This window comes from Haplochromis burtoni, unplaced genomic scaffold (assembly GCF_018398535.1).
Source record: "Haplochromis burtoni strain Fernald_Lab_line unplaced genomic scaffold, NCSU_Asbu1 Contig_684, whole genome shotgun sequence".
NCBI lineage: Eukaryota > Metazoa > Chordata > Actinopteri > Cichliformes > Cichlidae > Haplochromis > Haplochromis burtoni.
Genome location: NW_024583045.1, coordinates 63499 through 80204, shown reverse-complemented (window position 1 = coordinate 80204; position 16706 = coordinate 63499). Strand labels below are relative to the sequence as shown.

Sequence of the window (16706 nt, the reverse complement as noted above, 5' to 3'; positions counted from 1 at the left end):
ACAGAATAAGGGAACTCTACAAATATCGTTTCAGTGAAAAGGTTACTATAATATATTCATGTATATGCTAATCAGATACAAGCGAGACATTTATAACACAGACAGCACGGAGACAAACGAGAGAAACAGTCTCACTGCATCTCTCTTTCGGTCCTGCTCTTGCTTCAGTGTCAGTCTCGCCACCCGCTGTATCTGTCCCCTTCAAGATCAATATGTTGGTTACATACGTGGATATGTGAAAGATTAATTCTCCTGAAGAAACTGAGTGTGGAAACTGTGCCACTTAAAGCCTATACGGTTGTAACCTTAGTAAATACAAAAGATGGATGTAGCTTCCAGTTCACATAAAAGTGAAGCCGTTGCTGAAGTGCCTTTAACCTGCATTCTTTCACATGGCCAGCAGGGGGCGACTCCCGTGGTTAGCTTCAGGTGTGTCAGCTTCCTTGCTCTGAAACTTCAGCAGCTACTTTTCTAATTGTTATATCGGCTGAGCCATGAAAGGAGGTGTGACGAGGCAATTGGGGAAAAAATGCTCAAGGCTCCATAACAGGACTTCACTAACCACGGGGTGACATCATGGTGGTTACGTCTATCTGCTATACGGTCTGTGGCAGTAACTGCATGTGTTTGTGTTCATATAGCTTTGTGAGAACAGATTGGGGACTGTGCGATATGACCAAAATCTCATATCCATATAAGACATTTCTGTAAATTCTGTGACTTTCGGGCAACTTGACTTTACCATTTATGTTTTCCGCTGGGCGTGGTGCACCTGGAGTCGAGTGTTTTGACGGATGCATGAAACTATGTATTTTTAGACAGGAGGTGTAGCCCCGCCATTTTCTTTGTGAGTATTTATTACACGGCGTACTGCGGGGGAGAGCCTGTTCTAACGTTTGAGTCTACGGTTTATTTTGAGCACTTGACGGCTGTTTTTGCTTCTCATCTGTAAACTCTCTCCACACTCTTTCAGGTGATTCTTGCGTCGGTGGTAGAGGTTTGTCAGGTTTGAGTCTGTGGTGGAGACCTGTTTCCTGCATAATTTGCATAGTACAGTTTTCTGGCCAGTGTCAGACTTTTCAGAACCAAACCATGTCCATGCTGGTCCTCGATTTGTTTGGAGCTACCTGGTTCTGCCTCATCTTCACTGGCCATGCTGGGACTCTCTGTGCCTGCATCCATGTGCTGACCATCCAAACGATGAAAAAAAATATTGCTGCAAACTGTTTATTTTGCGACACCACAAAACAAACAATATCATCCGATATGAAACGACAGATGTTTTAATTTCATCATCCGATACATGTCCTCATATCGCACAGCCCTAATGAGGACATTTTTCACTTCACCTTCAGTTTTGAAGACTTTGGGTCACGGTTGAAGTTAGGATGGGAGTAATATCTATTGACAGATATCTCCACATGAATATGCAGAATAGATTTTCGATACTGGCTCTGTGGGATCTTTTGTTTGGAGTCTTTTGTGACGACACTGCAGTGCAGACCAGTCGTGTTTGAGGCGACTTTGACTTTTAGCAGTTGAAAACTCTGGGCGGAGAGAATAAGAACAAACTTGCTGAAAAGGTTTCTAGAAACCATCAGTTATCATCTGAAGTTCATTTAGCTTTTAGTTTGTTTGTTAACATGTCTCAGCATTAATAGTTAGTCTGTAATCAGTAACCACCGCTCAGAACCACAAGGAACCAGAACACTTGGCCTGCGATTTTCACTTGTCTGGAGCACTGCTGGCACACACTGATCATTTTCCACACCGATAGTCCAAGTCTTTTTCCCCTCATATGAGTCAATTTTAAGTTGCCGCAGTTAAGTAACACTATTATTAACATGAACCTCCAGTGATAATATTACATGAATGGTTATTTCTTATTCAGTGATGTTGATAAGGTGCATGATAAAAAGTGTACACCCAAACAAAAGATTCACTTTATTTCAACATCAATAGCAGCTTAGCTGTGCTTGCACATGTGGAGGCTGCATTACTAAAGTTCACCACATAAAATTCAGAGAGGCAGTTTCAATCCCAGGACACGTGAGCGTTCACTGAGAAACAGCAGCAGCAGAGAACAATTACTAAAACTATTAAATATGACAGCTCAGATCTGAAGGCTTTGCTTGGCCTACGAGTGAAAATGGTTTTGGTATCTCATACGAGGAAATCAGTCCCACATCCACTGGGCTTTAGCTGGGGTGGGACCTTCAGATGCATTTCACATGTTTGATCACAATGGGATGTGGGGAGTTTTTGACCAAAGTCAAAAAGTCAATCAAATGTCACAGTTTCAATGATGAGCTGTGTTGGTGGGAATGTCTGTGGTAGGAGCTGGGCTATGTCTATTACCAGGCCAGGTAATATCCTGTGAAGTGATGAGGGCTGAATTAGCATAATTATCTTTATTTTGCACATTAAAGCTTTTTAAAAACCTTTTTTCTACCTTTCCATTCACATGTAACCTTCATTAGCTGGAACTACAGTTTCAAAGCTGCAGTGTTTTCATTACATGGGTGTAAACTCCACAAAGGTAAACTCACCACACCATCATCAGAGGAGAACTGGGAAAAATCAAGCAGCTCCTTTTTTGCTTTCTATGCATGTTACATGTACAAGCAGTCAGATGAATAGCAGCTTGGCCAATCTGTGGGCTCTCACCACATATTCACTTATTTTATTACCACAAAAGAAATAAAAGGAATGCACAATAAAAACAAAGAGCTAATGAAAAAGAATCCTAATAATTTTTTACAGTCTGGGAAAACAGCCCTAACTGACAGCAATAGTCATTACACACTCAGAGCCTGCATCACAAACTTAGGAGGTGGGTGAAAGGTAATGACCAGGCAAGCCAAATGCATTATGGGAATTCTAAGATTGAGAAACTGTGAGGTTGGCTTCATACTGTCTGACTCTATCAGAGTGTCAAATACTGATTTCTCTGGTTTTTAAACAAGCTCTACTATTGTACCGAGTGCAGCGCTGAATCACTCGAGTACTTTTAATTATAGTTCTGGCATTTAGAAAGTAAAGTAAGGAGGCCAGATACTTTTATGAATGTTCTAACAATTGGACTCACAGCTCTGGGACACATGGGTAATCAGCACAAACTGCAGCTCTAACCCTCATGGGGGGCCGCTTTCCTCTTCTCTCTCTTTAATAGGTCTCTCTCCCTCTTCCTTCCTCCCCTCCGCTCTGTCTCTCTGGCTTTCACCTCTGCCTTCCTTCCGTTGCCCTCACTCACTTTCCTCTCCATTTTTACCCCTTGTCTCGCTCTCTCTCTCTGCTCTCTCTGTTTCACTGTTAACAAACACAGTATTTCTAATACTACCCATCTCTGCTCCAGCTCACACCTTCCCCCACAAACACTTACCTAAGAAACTAAAACTTTAACTTTGAAAGCTATTACTCATTTCAGTTACATCTAATAAAGAAGCATTAGGTGACTACATTTTTAATGTAAGGAAGCTCTTAGTTGTGTGGCAGCAGAAAGTGTTGAGCTGGGGGAAGGAGTCAGTCTGTGCTGTCAACGCAGACTGACAGTTGATCAGTCTGTGAATGTCCAAGTCCACATTTGGACATGATTTTGGTCAGCAGATCTCCTCATGAGCAACACAGGAATGATGATATGTGAATAACAGAAAGGGAAGCAATGCAACTGAAACTTGAAAGAGGAAGTGCAAGTGATTCAGTCAGAGTGGTACTACAGCCAGCTGTTGTATGGTTTCAACACCGAGTCAAAGTTTGCACAGATGCTCGAGTGAAACTTTCTTTGACCCATCACAAATGTAATTCACATTCATTTACGGATCAATTTACATTGATATTCTTGATTTTTGTTATTCATGTGATTACCACAACTCAGCCACACAGGTCAGTGACACACAAATAGTTAAAAAAAAAAAAAATTCCAACTCCTGTAAATTAGTCACACTAATTATCATAGTGGCATCATTGTAAATTATAAAGCTACAATATTATGCTTAAGATACTGCAGTCACTTTAGTCAGTGTTACTAAGGAAAATTGTGCTGCGTCAGCAGTGCTCAGAGGTCTGTGCTTTAGTAGAGTTTGGCTTTTTCACAGTGTGACACACACACATACCCACACACACACAGATGACTCTATAGCAGTGGCTCGCAGAAGGGAAGTTCCTTTTGCAAACAGGGAAACGCCCTGTGCGTGTGTGTGTGTGTGTGTGTGCGCGCGTGTGTGAATGGTGTGTATATGGTGAATAAGACAAGCACGCACCATGCACTACGAATGTCCAACACATTCGTAGTGCATGGTGCGTGCTTGTCATGCACTACGAATGTCCAACACATTCGTAGTGCATGACACATATGCATGTGTCACCCATTTCTTCTGTCGAGCACCTCCTTGCTTCTAAGCAATAAAACTTCTGCAGTCTCTTTATATTTTCTTTTGTTTTTTTATATTTTAAGACGGGGCAAATTATCAAAGATGTACAGTAAAATGTTTAAATCTGTATCTGCATTTATACTGTGGGAACTTGGGTCGCTGCAAGGTATTGTTCTTTGATGTGCCAAAAACTGTCAGGGTGCACTGTGCAGCACGGTGTCAGATTTAATTATATGGAATAACCACTCTTACTATTATTTGTATCGTGCAAATGGGTTTCATCTTTTAATTTTCAAACATCTCGAAATCTACACTTATAAGTGAACACACTGGACTTTTTTATATTTGTGTACTGGTTTATTGAATCTGTTATCACTAAGTTCTCTAATTGTCACGTCCTTAGATGAGGTTGAACACAAAAGCACTAAAGCTTCTTTGATTCCCTGAGTAGTTCCTGGCGTCTGTTTCTGGGGTAATTTGGAAGAAAAGGCCTGATTGTCTCCAGGCCTCTCTGCTCTCCATGCCGTCTAATTGTGTCTGTCTTTGCATGTCAGAAAATCCCATCTGCTGACCAGGAGGCTCTTCCACTCAATTAAGATGAAAATGAGGATAATTTGAGCACACTTTGCTCCGGTGTCTGTTCCAGTGGACACTGGGGTTTGATTGACACGGGATCAGATGTCTAACTGACAATTGCTGGATCAAAAATCAAATGTGTACATGAGTCATGGGAAAATTTCATAATCACTACAATCAATTCCTGATGCACATCAACTCTGAGGCCTCAATTTAGAGCAGAACTGATTGGGAACATAACCTAAGTTGGAATACAAACATTTTCATCAAGCAGAGGATCACTGTGACTGACAGCAACAGCAACCTGCACATAAAAAACAAACAAAAAACAAAACACCATCCTGGTGGATCCTGTTCCACCTTCATCTTCTGCCTCTCCCTTTTGGCAGTACTTATTGTAGGATTCTTCACATCCTATCACAGCTAACATGCCCTCGTTTAGTTTTCCTTCTATACAGATCGACTGCTTCACTAGTTACATTTGTTCCAACACAGATTGCATTTCTGTCTCCAAAAACGTTTCCTTTCAGGTAGACAGGAATGGTCTCTCAGATCACGTGAATACACGTAAATCAGTGAGTGTAAGTATGAGATTTCTTGACTTGAATCCACATGAGGATTGAGGAGGTATATTCACACTGGGTGAGGTGATGCAATATGCCTCCTGCATGCTCAGGTAGCACCTCGAATGGGGAATCTGCAGTTGCAAGCAGGCACCATCTCCTGCTGTGTGCTACGTGTAACAAAGGGCAACTTCAGGCAATGCTTGCACCAGATTCTCCTGCCACTGCTCAGTGTTCATGTGTGAAATTAGTAATGCACGACATTTGTCTTTTAAAAGTAAGAATCGCTGTATTGCAATAGCAGTTTCACTGTGGGTAACGGTAATTGCTGTATGATTATTGTACTCACAGATTTTCTTCCTATTAAATAGAAGAGACCTTCAGCACAACCATGTGCAGCTCATACGGCATTGTGTGATTGTTAGTTTTATACTTCTAATACTACCTTAAATGATCTGAATTAAAATTATAATGGTGGCATTTTAATCCGTGGTGCTCACCTTTAGGTAATCAAAGAGCTCAAAATCAGCCTGTTGCTTGGTTTCTTATTCATCCAACAATACTACACACCTATCATTCAATGCAGAGGCATGAAGAAATAAACAAAGGAAGAGCCCAGATGCAATGTCAGCACTCACATCAATCCACAAGTATTTTTGTACGGGGTGAGGAGAGCGTGTGTGCAGTGCCAGTTATTGTTCTCCAGGCCATGCTGCATTCATGGTTTCCCAGGTTGAGGCTCACTCTCATTATAAGACCGTGTACATGGGAAACCAGATTTGCTCAGCCTCATTAAGGTCTGATTGATTGCCTGTTAGAGCTACACACCATCATTATTACTTTACCTATAGCGAGGCTTTTAAACCACAGCAGAGTGCTGGCAGACTGCGGCTCCATTATTTGTACTGATGCAGGCAGGAAAATGCCCCAAATAACATTTCTTTAAGAAAGTTAAAAACACATAGAGGGCCAGCCAATGAACTTTTTAAACTATTCTACACAAGTAATTTTTCAAGCAGGGTCAAGCATCATTAGAGAATACAGTACACAGAAAGAAAAAGGTATCAGACATGGTACCGCCTTCAGTCATTAGAATCACTGCTGTGATTCAGCTCACAGTTTATCAGTTTTTGTTTTTCTTCCCTTGTTAATGCTCTACTAAATGTTACTCACATTTGTTAATGCTTTAGCCCTGAAAAAAAAATCTTTACCAAGCATGAAATTGGTGATTTTCCTCCCCGGTTTGAAAGAACCCTGTAAGGCCTGACTGTCCTGTGCATCGCTTGCAACATATCCTCTTTCAGGAAATCAAATGGCACACACACCCTACTTTCTGTGTCACCTAATCCCACGCAGACATGGACAACTCTGAGAACGCATCATTGGCTATGTGCATCCTTCAGCCCTTAACTTTTAACCTCTTCCTTAAATAAACCTCTTACTTTAAAACTTTTGGGAGAACCTAAAGCCTGCTTCTTCCAAAACAGTTGCACTTGTTGTACATGTATCCTGCCCTTCATGTACAACATTGTTCCTTTTCCATAATTCACAGTGGAATAAAAAAAAAAAAAATGTTGTTTCAAGCATCTGTTCACACAGTCTCTCGTCCCATATCCACACACCAACCCAGTGGTTCTGGATCACACCTGCTAGTTCTTGGCGAGTTCTGTGTAGTAGTCTCCGCCTGCTACAGGTTTTCTAGCTCACAGTGGATCTTTAAAACTGGCAACTGCAGTTATTATTCTAGAGCAAGTAAGTGGAGCTGGAGTTCATCTTACCACTCTGGAGAAGCATCAGAATGATGCTGAGAACAGCCTCCACAATAATCTGTCAGCTAAGCTCACTGGTGAGGAAACAAGACATAGGACTGAAGTTGGAGCGAGCTGACTGGTGTTATTCTCCTAGATTGATGACAACAAAACAATAAAAATCTACCCAGCTCCTACCACACAAGGTCTAAGTAGTGGAAACACTGCTTATGTCTAATCTGAAATCATGCAAACATTTCTGTTTGTTATAGGGCAGGTAGATAGGCATTCATGACTTGACCCCTCCTAAACGGCCTCAACCACAATAATTTTTCACCCAGGAAGCTCTCAGTTGCTCAAAGATGAAACTAACCCACAAAGGTGTAGCAAACAGTGCAGCTGGTAAAGCATCAGCTTTAGTGGTTTAGCAAACTCGTGTGAAAATAGGGCACAACCAGCTGCAGGAGCCTAAATAACATTAAACACCTTCTACAACCACAAACCACTCACTCACACATATATAAACAGATACTGCGATAAGGAAGTGAGCCCCACCCAAGGCCTTTAAAAGATGCTCTAGTTGCACGTGTGTGTGTGTGTGTGTGCGCTAAAGGATATTTCAGTAAACAAAAGTATTTTTTTCCCTCCTAATTAACTGGAAGTAGCTGTTGCAACTTTTACCAGAAATGACGTTTTACAACCGTAACACCATGAGTCTGCATATGCCAACAGCTGCTACATGTTTAGCTTCGCATTAGCTTGTAAGGTAAAGACGACAACAGGAAGCTACTATTGCTGCCATTTAAACAATGTTTAGATTTAAAGCACTACATATGATACTTTCATGTGTCTGTTGATGTTACAATGTGCATCAACGCATCACGGCAGTACTCACCTTGTACACCTGACCGTAGGTCCCATTGCCAACTACTTCAACTAGCTCAAAGATCCCAGCTGGATCCTAAAAAAATACAAATAAATAAATTGTTATTAAAAATAACAGCAACATGCTGAGAAATCCAAGCATGTTTGTTCTCGAGTGAAGCAACATAGTGTATAGGAAATGCGACATTGCAGCAAAGTCAAAATGCAACAGGCTAGTGCCAAGAAAAACTATGACAAACAGTTTCATTGCTCAGAGCTGAGGGTACAACTCAAAGTTATGCTTGGATGGGGACTGAAGAAGTGGGACTGCAAATGTAGATGAGAGTTTGAGCTGAAGATGAGACTGCACCAATTTGTATCAGAACAAAAACAGTTTGGCTGTTAGTGGAGGATGGTGCGTTAATTTTACAGTTTGATGAAGGCTGTAAAACACTTAAGTTACATTTCTTTGTTTCCCTACGCAAAAATGAGGAATAAATACAGAACAAAAACAGAACAGTGACACTGGCTAAATACGGCTTATGTTTAGGTCACGGCCTGAGTGGCTACAGAAACATCATCACACCTAATGTCATATCAAAGATTTGTAGTCACACAGGCAAACGACTAAGCAGCATGAGGCCACAATAAAGTAGCAGCTAAACATTACAGTTGGGAAAAAAACACGCCGTGCGCTACTTGGACTGCATCTTAAACATTAAACAAACTCTGTTTATTTCAGTGGTCACTTGTTGCATTGTTGCACACTAACTTTTCGGCAAGTCTACACCGGGAGAAACCTTGTGTAAACAGTGCAGCTTGTAAAGTTGACACCAAACAGGACACAGAGCAGACAGGAGGCACCGTGGCACGCGACACGCTATATTTACACGCCAAGTTAAAGCACACTGAGTTTGTGTAACAGTGAAGAATAGTGGCGAGTACCGACCGTTAGACGAGGCACAAAAACCAATCACTGTTTGATTACTCAGCTGCAGCTTGAAAGTACCGTTAAATTTTCAAGCAACACCCACCACATCCCACAGTGTTTAACATTACCTTTTATATGTATATACAGAAAAAAGAAGCAAGGTTTCTTTACTTACTCTCAAAGCAGCGAGGTCTATGCTGTCCAAACTTCGCGTGGTGTTTTCTCTCGACATTGCTGTCAGAAACTTTGTCAGTATGTTGATATGTGTAAACAAGACATGGACGGTCAGAGTTTGTCTCCCAACGCTACGCACTAACGGGCTTTTCTCTAGTCGGGTCCATTCTGAAGTTTAGCTTCACCAAGCTAGTCGCCGAAAACACGCAACATCCGGCTGCACCTTTCAGAATAAGTGTCTTTCTTATTCTGTCTTTCCAGACTGCGATTTTTCTTTGTGTAAAGTCTTTATTGTTACTTTTTGAGACAGATAAAACATATCATAGATATGTTATGAATATATCTTATTTACAGTATACTAAATTTATAGCAATTTATATTTCAGTATATGGCATAAATCTTACTCTGATAACCATGACGTTTTTGTGGTTATACACTGTCGCAATGTTGCCAGCACCATTTAGTTTCTCTACCGAGGAGGGTTTTTGTTTTTTGTGTGTTTTTTTGTTTTAATCTAAAGAACGGCAGAGTAAAAAAGTCACTCAACAAGACCTTGTCTGTGAGAAGGAACTTTTGCTTACACTCACAGTTTTTAAATAAATACATACATACCTACTCTATACTACTCTACTCTTTACTCTAAGGGACACGGTGAGTTTGCTGCATATTATTATTCATTTTGCTATACAGATTAGGATGTAATGCATTAGTAGGTTAACTCACACTTGAACCTTGAAAGTTTGATACAACTAGCAGTAGCTCTGTTGCTAGTAGCAACAGACCATTTCCATAGCACGTACTTTAAGATGTAATTATGAGAGTAGCACATTTGTAAGTAATAATTCTAATTAATACCAAGTAATTTGATTTCTTAATGCTGCTACAGAAATGGGAAAACTGGTAAGGAATATGTCTTTAAAGTATATGCAGCAGGTTTTCCATGGATGAGGGTGGTGATCCTTATACACCTGAATGGCTGATTTACCACACAGTGTCATGACTAAAGACTCAACCTGTGATTAACAAATGCTGTTATAATAAAGCCTAAATTAACATGTAGTGTAATGTAATGTATCCACATTTCTATGTCAAGACCTACTGTCCAATTTAAGGTTCTAGTGAAAAAACCTAGGTTCATAATTGGTATAGGTAAAATAGGATTAAATAATATCATAAAATATTCTTTTTAGTTCATTGCTATTCATACATAAGTGTATGAAATGCAAAAATCTAATTTGGGCTTTTGATTCAATTTCCCTTTAATAATACTAATGACAAACTAAAAAAAAAAGGTAAATATGTGATGGGTGCATTTGCCTTAAAAGAAATTGTGAAAACAATTCGTCTGCTGTTGTTACACAATAAAAATATTGTACAGTATCGCACAAACCTTTTGACCCAAACCTCATTTCTTTATATTTTTGTTTGGAAAATGAGCCATAAATCTAGTGTTTTATTAAAACGTGTGCAAAAAATGCACAAACAGGATATAAGTAACTCTAACAAGTAACTACAATTACTCTCTTAAGCTACTTCAGCACTGGCAGTGAATAAAAACCTCTAGCGTCTTCAAGGAATTATGTGCAACTGCTGCCAGGCAATGTGGGCAGGTAAACCTTCACCATGTGCAGGTAAGCAGCTGTCAGCTTCAAAGCTGCGGGTGAGGAGCGAATCGCTTCCAGTGTGGATTCAGCTTCATGCAAACTTGTCATTTCTTTAAAAAGTAAAAATGAAGCTGTTGCAAATCAGAGACTTTCCAGAGGGAGTTGCACGGTGGATCAAAACGACATTTTTTGTAGTTTTCATCGGTTTTGACAAGATGCCCAACAACCACTGACTGAAATGCCACCCCAAACCATGAGAGCCAACACTGTGGTTTACAGATGGCTCCTGATCTCCTTCCATACATAAGAACAACAGTTTTACATAAATATTTCAAATTAGGAACCACCACTTAGTTAGCTGTTGATACATATTTTCAGTCATTACTTGTGTCATTTGGCATACCTTACTTTTCTGATGAGGCTTTGGTGAAGGTAGTGAGTTTCTTAGAGTTTGTGACACATCACGATGCTAAGCTCTCAGCTATCAGCAGTTCTTTGGAATCGCCTTGCTGCTACGTTACTACTATTCAAATTCAAAATTTATTTGTCACGTACACAGTCATACACAGTACGATATGTAGTGAAATGCTACTATAACTGCTGCTATCAAACTGTGTCATCTTTGGTACTTTTCATAGTTTTAGCTAAAGAAATGGCTGTTGCACTTTTTATTACAGCTTAGTAACAATGTGACAATAGTGGCATAACAAAGAGGAAAAAGAGGCAAGAAAACAGTAACAATATAAAACAGCATTAGCTTCAAATATAAAGAAATGAAGGGTGGCTCAAGACTTGTGCACAGTTCTATATGCTTAAATATGAGTGCTGAGGATGATTCATCACAAAAAATGTATCCCTGAACTCTATTTAGTTAATTAACACACATAATTGTTTTTCTAAGTGTAAAGTGTATTGGAGGAATTGTACTTTACATTTTAGTCTCTTGACCGAAGCACCGATTGAGTCAGGATGGTGAAATAAGGGTCATTACTTGGTGGGACACAGTCACTGTGTATGTGTATGTGCTGGGGAGAAACAGAAAGACTACGCTAGACTTCTGTGTAAAAGAATGAGAGATGGCAAGTGACTCTCTTGCTCCCTCTGTGCTGTGCGCTTGTGTGTCTCGGTGAATGTGACAAATTAAGGAGTTAGAGAAGGGGGAGGGAGTGGATGGCTGCGAGTGTGTAATGTGTGTGTCGCAGTGAAGAATGGTTTCTCTGTGGTTTCACACAGTGGCCCTCTTCATGCCAGGGTCAGCTGCCTGCACGGGCACACACACACACACACACACACACACACACACACACACACACACACACAGATTTCTGGACGTGCATCCAACTTAAACAAGACATTCTGTGAAACAACTGAATAAGAAAATTCCAGAGTGATAGAGGCTGATTGTCTGTCTCTCTCTTCTGTGTGTGTCTGTGTTGCTGCATATTTGAAAACAGTTAACATATTTGCTATAATATGTCAACATACTGTGATCAGCGGCTATTTCTATCTATTTCTTATCTGCTCATGCAAGAACACATTCCAAGAAGGCAGAGTAAAAGCTTATTAAAGGTTTATTTTATGCCTTAGTTTGGGCTGTATCTATGACTTATTTTTATTTGAGATTATTGTACTTGTGATAATTTATTTATTTTTGCATGTAAGAAAATGTTTTCTTTAAAAAAGTAAGATTTTTTTTTAATGGCATGTAATTACAATGATATTTTATGCAGTTAATGATTAACAGCATTTCATTTTCAACCAAACGACAGTTCAGCTCAGGCTGTACACTGTGCACGTGGATAATCAATGACTGTCGGGATGGGAGCTACTGGCACACCACTGTGTCCTTTCTGTTTAGAACCAGTGAACATATTTTCATTACCTTTTTCTTCTTTAGTTTCTGTTGCACGTTTGGATGAGCAATGTTCTCTATGCAACATAGCAAAGGAATCAATCATATGAACTTATGGGCTTTATAAGACCTGGCCATTGGGAGCAAAAGTCTGCAATATATGATCAACTTTGTATCAATGCTTGTGTTCTCTCTTACATCACATTCTGATTTGAAGCTGTGGAGAATGATATAAAACCTTGCATGTATTCAGATAAATTAGTGCGATACACATCATTTCATTCTTTACCTTTTTCTTTAATACAATACCAGCTGTAAGATTTAAATGCACTTCCTGAAGCATGTAATATGTTACATTGCTTGTTACTTTACTTTATGTGTTACTGCTGAACACGACATGAGATTTCTGTTGCCTGGCCCTTTGAGGCAGAGCAGATTGTCTCTCGAGAGACAAGAGTGTTATTAAAATATAAAGAAAAACTTTGAACAAATATTTTCAAAGAAAAACAGAAATTTGAGTTTAAGTGACGCTTACATTTGTTACAGTGCTCCTGATTGAAATTCAGATTTCGGTGCCTCAGTTGCGACATCTGCAGGCAAAAGCAGGCAGAGCAGTCGTTGTGAGTGTGGGTGACAGAAACGTGTGTTGAGAGGACAAGTCGGCCCAATATCCTTAATGTTATTTTAATGCATCTCAGCTTTTTTCTACTTGTCTGATACTGCCCAGGACACGTACGATGATTCTTTAACCCTTATGCCCACCTCAGGCATGTGTGATAGCCTGAGGTGTGGATTTTTGCAGGAAATCTTTTTTTTTTTAAATTTTGAGATTTTTTAAATTTTTAGATATTTGAAAGAACGGCTGAGTAAAAACGATTTCTGAACAATTTTTGAAATTGTCTTCAGGATTTTAACCCTTTAAATACCAGATTAAACATCTGAAGCATTTATTGAAATAAATCACAAAAAACTCAATATTTTCCCAGTAAAGTGATACGAATGATTCATAATGTTAAATATAGAGAACATACAAATAAATTATTTATAAAATCGAAATGATTAAAATTAGGAGATTTAGTGAAATTCCGGACACTATTAATTATGTTTAAGGCTAAAAATAATATTTTGCCCTTTAAGTTACAAAGAGTATTTTTATTGTGCTCAAGGGGAGAAGATAGCAGAAGGAAATTTTATTTTAAGCATCAGTTAGCTAAGACTACACAAAGATTAATGAGTCCAACGGTTAGGGGTATACGACTGTGGAACTCACTTCATTATAATTTAAAGAATTGTATAAATTTACATTGTTTTAAAAAGTGTTACATGCTTAAAACGATAACTCAATATGAAGAATGTGAATGAAATTGGAGTTCATTGAAAAAGGATCCATTATAATTTTTTGTTTTATTTATTTTAATTTTATTTTTCTCCTCGTTACTATGTGGAGTGGTACATTCTGATTGTAAATTTGTCGTTTGGTTGGGTTAGGACCGGAGATAAATGTTAATGTTCGTTTGTTCCCTGATTTTTGGTGCCCACTTGTAATATAAATTGGATTGCAGATAGGGGGCAGGGTTTATGAAGAATATTTTCTTCTTCCTGCTCCTTTTCACACATGGTTGTAGTGCTTTTTGATAGAAAGTGTGGTTGGTTTGTTTGAATTGTTGTACCAAGTGTGAAATAAATGAAATGAAATAACAATAAATGCTGTGGGAGTGGGACATTGGTAGAGTCTTGGACAACAAAATTGATTTGATTGCATTATTATTTTTTGTGTAGTGCCTCTCGACACCTTTGCGGACAAAATTACCCCATTCACTTCCACTGAAACCACATTTTTTAATCTCTCTGCCACTGCACTATAAAACCATGCAATTTGTAATATCAGCATTTCATTTTGAAGAAAAGTAGTGATATTTGACAGTTTCACTGTATTCTACCAGATCAGACCATTTTGTTATTGTAGGCCAATGCATGACATTCATGTCAGTTATATGATGGAGCTGTGTGAGCATCAGGGACCCCCAAGAGTGATCTGTAAGGATGTTTTTGTTGTTTTGCAAATATTTTTATTGAAAAAAGAAAAGAACACAGTACTTGCACTTACTGAAATACAATTAACCTTTCTTCATTTTCCTAAGTAAATATACTTATGTATAAAAGAAACAACTAAACAAAAACACACTCTGAAACAAAGAACAACTCCATTACAAGTGGAAAACATGAAGACATTCCCCAGTCTTCCCTGGAGTGGATGTCTCGGCAAAGGTCAGACTGTTAGGAGCCGGGTTATGGCTGCCCGGTGTTTTTGTTTGTGTGTTTCCTTTTTTGGCATAGGTAGGCGGGGCGGTTGTTCAATGAACCTGGCACACCTGTTACCTGTCAAATGCTTTCTTCTGAAGCGTTCTTCAGGAGCTGCCTGACAGAGGACTAGTGTCGGAGTATTGACTTTTCTGGAGTGCCTGAAGATCTGCCAGCCTGCCTACTGGAACCTGTAGATTATTTTCGCTGGTGACTGTACGGAGTTTTGTTTCCTCCCCTGGACTCTCATCTCTCGGTTTCTCCGGGTCGCCTTGTTTGGTTTGTTTCCCTTCTGGAGGTTTTTGGCAAACAGTACCAAGTAACCTCTCCAACTCTCGGTAAAGTCTCTTTTATGCTTTTCTCGGTTTTGGGCAAGACCCTCCTAATTCTCCTGCTCCTTCTCCCTTAGATCGAGTGCCCTACCAGTTTGCGTCTCCTTACCTGCACGTCCCAGGCTCGGCGTCTCCATTCACATTTTATTGTATATACACTGTCCTTGAAAATTCATCTCCTTCACTGTAAATAAATTGTTTCACTGCAACTCTGTGCGTCTGTGAGTTCTGCTCCCTGAGTCCACCGGTATTTTTCATAACACAGACGGTGCAATGCTCAGAGAAACTGCAGAAAACTCAAACGTGACATCTCAAACACCTCAGTTAGCATGTTACATGTTAAAGTTCACGACTGTACAATTAGACAAAGAATGAACAAGTATGACATGTTTGGAAGGTTTCCCAGGCAGCACAGCTTAGCTTTGCAAAGTTGAATCTGAACAAAACACAAGGTATCTGGAACAATGTCCTGTGGACAGATGAAACCAAAGTGAAGGTGTCTGACCATAATGCACAACGCCACCTGACAACTAAACACAGAATATCAGCACTAACACCTCATATCAACTGTCAAACATGATGGTGGAGCTTGTACGGCAGCTGCAGGCCTTGCAGTTGACCTTGAACGTCTCTGTATACAAAAATATTCTAGAGTCAACTAAGAGGCTGTCTGTCCAGAACCTGGAGCTTGGTTGAAATTGGGTCAGGACAATTAACCCAAGCATACCACCAACAGAATGGCAGAAAAATTATATAATCAATGTGTTGTAATGAACCAGTCAAAGCTAATTATTAAAATACTGTGGAGGGACAATAAAAGAGCTGTGCATAATCAAATGCACACCAACCTCCAATAACCTGAAGCAATAACCTGACCTCTTCACTAAAGTCAAAAATAGGTGGATTAAGCTTCGTTCAGACAGTAGTCTTTGTGCAGTGTAGTATCATTACTGTAGCATGGATGAGGAAGATTAAGAGTGCAAACTTTTCACAAAAGTGTCATTTTACAGAAGCAGCATTTCTGTCAAATATAACTTACACAGCATTATCTCTATATCTGTGCTGTTTCAAAGGCACTTCCTTCATTTACCAATTATATACCGAGTATATGCTTTAGGCTCATTCCTTAAAACATGCCCTACTTTAAAGCATGCCTAAAGCTTATGCTTAATTAAACCAGTCCATGACAGTTAAAATATAATGTGATTACAATTGTCTGTTAGATACAAATGCAATACAATTACAGTAATGCCTTACTTTCCATTTGCCAGCCCTTAGATATATGTTAAACTGCAGGCAAACAGAGGATGATTTGGTGAGGAAAAAAATGAAACCCGGTTTGTTTACCATCTATGGCGCAACCAAGCCACCGGGTCATCTCGGATTTTTTT

General features: G+C 39.5%; 1 protein-coding gene across 4 annotated transcripts in view; it reads right to left on the bottom strand.

The window, feature by feature from the left end:
* The window catches only part of si:zfos-2326c3.2 (traf2 and NCK-interacting protein kinase), a 57641-nt gene extending 48213 nt beyond the window's left edge, over nucleotides 1–9428 (bottom strand). For all 4 annotated transcript variants that reach the window (XM_014330041.2, XM_014330044.2, XM_014330045.2 and 1 more), the window contains exons 1-2: nucleotides 9228–9428; nucleotides 8153–8218 (exon numbers count right to left, since the gene is read on the bottom strand). In XM_014330041.2, the coding sequence (XP_014185527.1) occupies nucleotides 8153–8218; nucleotides 9228–9284 (123 nt within the window). In that variant the 5' untranslated portion in view covers nucleotides 9285–9428. The remainder of the gene's footprint in view (nucleotides 1–8152; nucleotides 8219–9227) is intronic.
* Between the last annotated feature and the right edge of the window lie 7278 nt (nucleotides 9429–16706).